This window comes from Cyprinodon tularosa, unplaced genomic scaffold (assembly GCF_016077235.1).
Source record: "Cyprinodon tularosa strain WSP-4 unplaced genomic scaffold, ASM1607723v1 ctg784, whole genome shotgun sequence".
Classification (NCBI taxonomy): Eukaryota; Metazoa; Chordata; class Actinopteri; order Cyprinodontiformes; family Cyprinodontidae; genus Cyprinodon; species Cyprinodon tularosa.
Window position 1 is genome coordinate 155,397 of NW_024039545.1, and position 4,313 is coordinate 159,709.

The 4,313-nt window shown below is 53.3% G+C and overlaps 1 protein-coding gene across 1 annotated transcript; it reads left to right on the plus strand.

Annotated features, from left to right (window-relative positions):
- The first annotated feature begins 564 nt into the window (after positions 1–564).
- On the plus strand, positions 565–3,895 carry eef1b2 (eukaryotic translation elongation factor 1 beta 2). Its single transcript, XM_038270935.1, has 7 exons — positions 565–890; positions 2,455–2,577; positions 2,646–2,769; positions 2,849–2,915; positions 3,098–3,223; positions 3,640–3,707; positions 3,780–3,895. The coding sequence occupies exons 1-7, from the start codon at positions 580–582 to the stop codon at positions 3,864–3,866; spliced, it is 906 nt and encodes a 301-aa protein (XP_038126863.1). The 5' UTR covers positions 565–579; the 3' UTR covers positions 3,867–3,895.
- Positions 3,896–4,313: the final 418 nt, after the last annotated feature.

The window sequence follows — 4,313 nt, forward strand, 5'->3', positions numbered from 1 at the left end:
TATATATACAGTAGAAGCCAACTACTCCTACTGGACACATCTGGAATTACATAGTTAACAAAAAAGTGTGAATTATCTTGAATTTATTATCTTTTATAAATCACATTACAACAAACTTTCCTCTATAGATCATAATACTCCTTGTCAGAAAACAATGATTTAAATTACTGAATAACAATATCAGTAATAAATATATATTTGTAAAACATAATCTTATAAAATAAGACTTTGTGTTTATGAAATTAATATTTAATTAATTGAAATTAATATTTAATTGATTGATTGACTTTATTGAAGGAGGAGAAGAAGGAGCCAAAGGAAAGAAGAGGTGCATGATGGGATATTTCCAGGACAGCTTTTTTATTTTTAATTGCAAACTGTATACCTTTGCATATATCTCATCCAGTTAGAGTTTAAATAGTTTTTAACATGAATAAATGCCATAAATGTCAAAGGTCATTATAACATTTATTTTGGTCTTTAAGGGGTTATGAAATGTAAAAATATTGTAATATTATCTTTAACTCTGAGATCTAAGGCGCCTCCTGCTGATTCTGACTGCAGCTGGTCTGATCCAAGATGGCCGCCCTCTGGGCACGTCGTTCATTGTCCAATATGACGTCTGGGGCCCAGAGTCTAGGCAGACCCTGCAGGTCTCCTCAAGGAAGAGCAGGAGGAGGAGGAGGAAGAGCAGGAGGAGGAGGAAGAGGAGGAGTCAGTGAGGCCTATAAATCCTCCTCCCTCCTCCGCCTCCTTCCCTCTTTCTCCCGCGGCTCCTTCTGTCTCCTTCTCCGGTTCTTCGGCTCCGCCATGGGCTTCGGTGACCTGAAATCAGCCTCCGGCCTCAAGGTCCTCAATGACTTCCTGTCGGAGCGCAGCTACATCGAAGGGTGAGTCCATCAGAAGGCGCGAGGCCGCCGCCATCTTGCTTTAGCTAAAGGCTAACGGTTAGCTGCAGGTTTCCCGGTCAGTGAAGACAAACTGGACCAACATGGAGCCGGAATAGCTTCCGGTTCGGTCGGAACCTGCAGGTTCTGTTGGACTTTAGAGTTTAGATGAGAAAAAAATCAGGTTTTATTGGATTAATGTGAGTTTAATGTGGCGCGCGCCGCGGTCACATGGCGGCAGCAGCGTGTCTGCGGCTGCGCAGATGACGTGTCTGTGGTTCACAGCAGGTTCTATTGGACCGGACCGGATGTCCGAACCCTGGGAGCTTCTGGGTCTTTAGCTGGACCCAGACTGCAGAACCAGAACCAACCGGTCTGGATTCATGGGGGGTGGTTCTGGTTCCTCAGGGTCTGAGCGATCCTGGACCCAGAACCAGCCGGTGTGGATCCATGGGGGGTGGTTCTGGTTCCTCAGGGTCTGAGCGATCCTGGACCCAGACTGCAGAACCAGAAACAACCGGTCTGGATTCATGGGGGGTGGTTCTGGTTCTTCAGGGTCTGAGCGGTCCTGGACCCAGAACCAGCCGGTGTGGATCCATGGGGGGTGGTTCTGGTTCTTCAGGGTCTGAGCGGTCCTGGACCCAGAACCAGCCGGTGTGGATCCATGGGGGGTGGTTCTGGTTCTTCAAGGTCTGAGCGATCCTGGACCCAGAACCAGTCGGTGTGGATCCATTGGGGTGGTTCTGGTTCCTCAGGGTCAGAGCGATCCTGGACCCAGACTGCAGAACCAGCTGGTCTGGATCCATGGGGGTGGTTCTGGTTCTTTAGGGTCTGAGCGGTCCTGGACCCAGACTGCAGAACCAGCTGGTCTGGATCCATGGGGGTGGTTCTGGTTCCTCAGGGTCAGAGCGTTCCTGGACCCAGACTGCAGAACCAGAACCAGCCGGTGTGGATCCATTGGGGTGGTTCTGGTTCCTCAGGGTCAGAGCGATCCTGGACCCAGACTGCAGAACCAGCTGGTCTGGATCCATGGGGGTGGTTCTGGTTCTTTAGGGTCTGAGCGGTCCTGGACCCAGGCTGCAGAACCAGCTGGTCTGGATCCATGGGGGTGGTTCTGGTTCCTCAGGGTCTGAGCGATCCTGGACCCAGACTGCAGAACCAGCTGGTCTGGATCCATGGGGGTGGTTCTGGTTCTTTAGGGTCAGAGCGATCCTGGACCCAGACTGCAGAACCAGCTGGTCTGGATCCATGGGGGTGGTTCTGGTTCTTTAGGGTCTGAGCGGTCCTGGACCCAGGCTGCAGAACCAGCTGGTCTGGATCCATGGGGGTGGTTCTGGTTCCTCAGGGTCTGAGCGATCCTGGACCCAGGCTGCAGAACCAGCTGGTCTGGATCCATGGGGGGTGGTTCTGGTTCCTCAGGGTCTGAGCAGTCCTGGACCCAGAACAGAACCGGAACCAGCCGGTCTGGATTCATCTGGGAGGTTCTGGTTCCTCAGGGTCTGAGCGCTCTTCCACCGGTCCGGTCCAGTTGGATCCCCATCAGTAACCATGGTAACCGTCTCCCCAGGTTCGTCCCCTCCCAGGCAGATGTGGCGGTCTTTGAGGTTCTGTCGGCGGCGCCCCCTGCGGACCTGAACCACGCCCTGCGCTGGTACAACCACATCCGGTCCTACCAGAACCAGAAGACCAGGTGGGTGAGCCTTCATCCTCACCATCATCATCATCCTCAGGTGTGGCGGCTGACTTCCTGTCCCTCAGCCTCCCAGGTGTGAAGAAGCCTCTGGGTCAGTACGGCCCCCCCGGCGTGGCTGACACCACCTCAGGCTCCGCCTCTAAGGACGACGATGACGACGACATCGACCTGTTTGGTTCCGACGAGGAGGTGAGGGTGCTGTGATGTCACAGTGAGGTCACAGCTGAATGGGTGGGTGGGTGGAGTCTGACTCTCCTGTGTCCCCCAGGAGGACGCCGAGGCCGCCAAGCTGAAGGAGCAGCGCCTGGCCGAGTACGCCGCCAAGAAGGCCAAGAGTACGTTCATGGCGGCCAATCACGGCGCCCGCTCTGATCACATGACTGAGTGATGAGCATCAATCACCATCTTTCGGCTGACCACCTGATGGACGCCTGTTTACCTGACCAGTCTCCTCCCATTGGGGGGGGGGTACTGGGTGGTGTGGTTTCCATGGTAACGGAGCTGTCTGTCTCCTTAGAGCCCGCCCTCATCGCCAAGTCTTCGCTCCTATTGGACGTCAAGCCCTGGGACGACGAGACGGACATGGCCAAGCTAGAGGAGTGCGTCCGCAGCATTGAGATGGACGGGCTGGTCTGGGGACAGTGTAAGTACTACTACGCCGTACTACTGCGAGGTACCGCCTCACGGTACCACGGCGGTACTACTACCGCTCTGCTGCTGCCCTGCAGATAATGATGATCATGTATCTCACCATCTTTCGACTGAAGCCTGATGGAAGCTCTTTGATCTGATCTGCTGCAGGTCCGGTTCTCCTCTGAACAGAACCGGTTCTCCTCTCTGACCGGGTCCCGGGTTTCCTCTCTGACCGGGTCCCGGGTTTCCTCTCTGACCGGGTCCCGGGTTTCCTCTCTGACCGGGTCCCGGGTTTCCTCTCTGACCGGGTCCCGGGTTTCCTCTCTGACCGGGTCCCGGGTTTCCTCTCTGACCGGGTCCCGGGTTTTCTCTCTTCCTCTCTGACTGGGTTCTCCTCTCTAATTGGTCCATGTTCTCCTCCTGCAGCCAAACTGGTCCCAGTGGGCTACGGCATCAAGAAGCTTCAGATCAGCTGTGTGGTTGAAGATGAAAAGGTAACGTTCCCCCATCCTGTCCCCTGATTGGTCGGCCTAGTGTCTGCGTCTGACCCTGTTGTTCTGTTCCAGGTGGGCACAGACATCCTGGAGGAGAAGATCACGGCGTTCGAGGACCACGTCCAGTCCATGGATGTAGCGGCGTTCAATAAGATCTGATTTAATAAAGGAAAACAGAAAAACATGGACTCTTGATTCCTGATGCATATTGAATTAGCAACATTAGCTGTGGAGCTGGTTCCAGTTCTAGAGCCATGTGAGCACCTGTAGGTTAGCATGCAGTTAGCAACATTAGCTGTGGAGCTGGTTCCAGTTCTAGAACCATGTGAGCACCAGTAGGTTAGCATGCAGTTAGCAACATTAGCTGTGGAGCTGGTTCCAGCTTTAGAACCAGTTTAGCTCTAGTAGGTTAGCATGCAATTAGCAACATTAGCTGTGGAGCTGGTTCCAGCTCTAGAACCAGTTTAGCTCTAGTAGGTTAGCATGCAGTTAGCAACATTAGCTGTGGAGCTGGTTCCAGCTTTAGAACCAGTTTAGCTCTAGTAGGTTAGCATGCAGTTAGCAACATTAGCTGTGGAGCTGGTTCCAGCTCTAGAACCAGTTTAG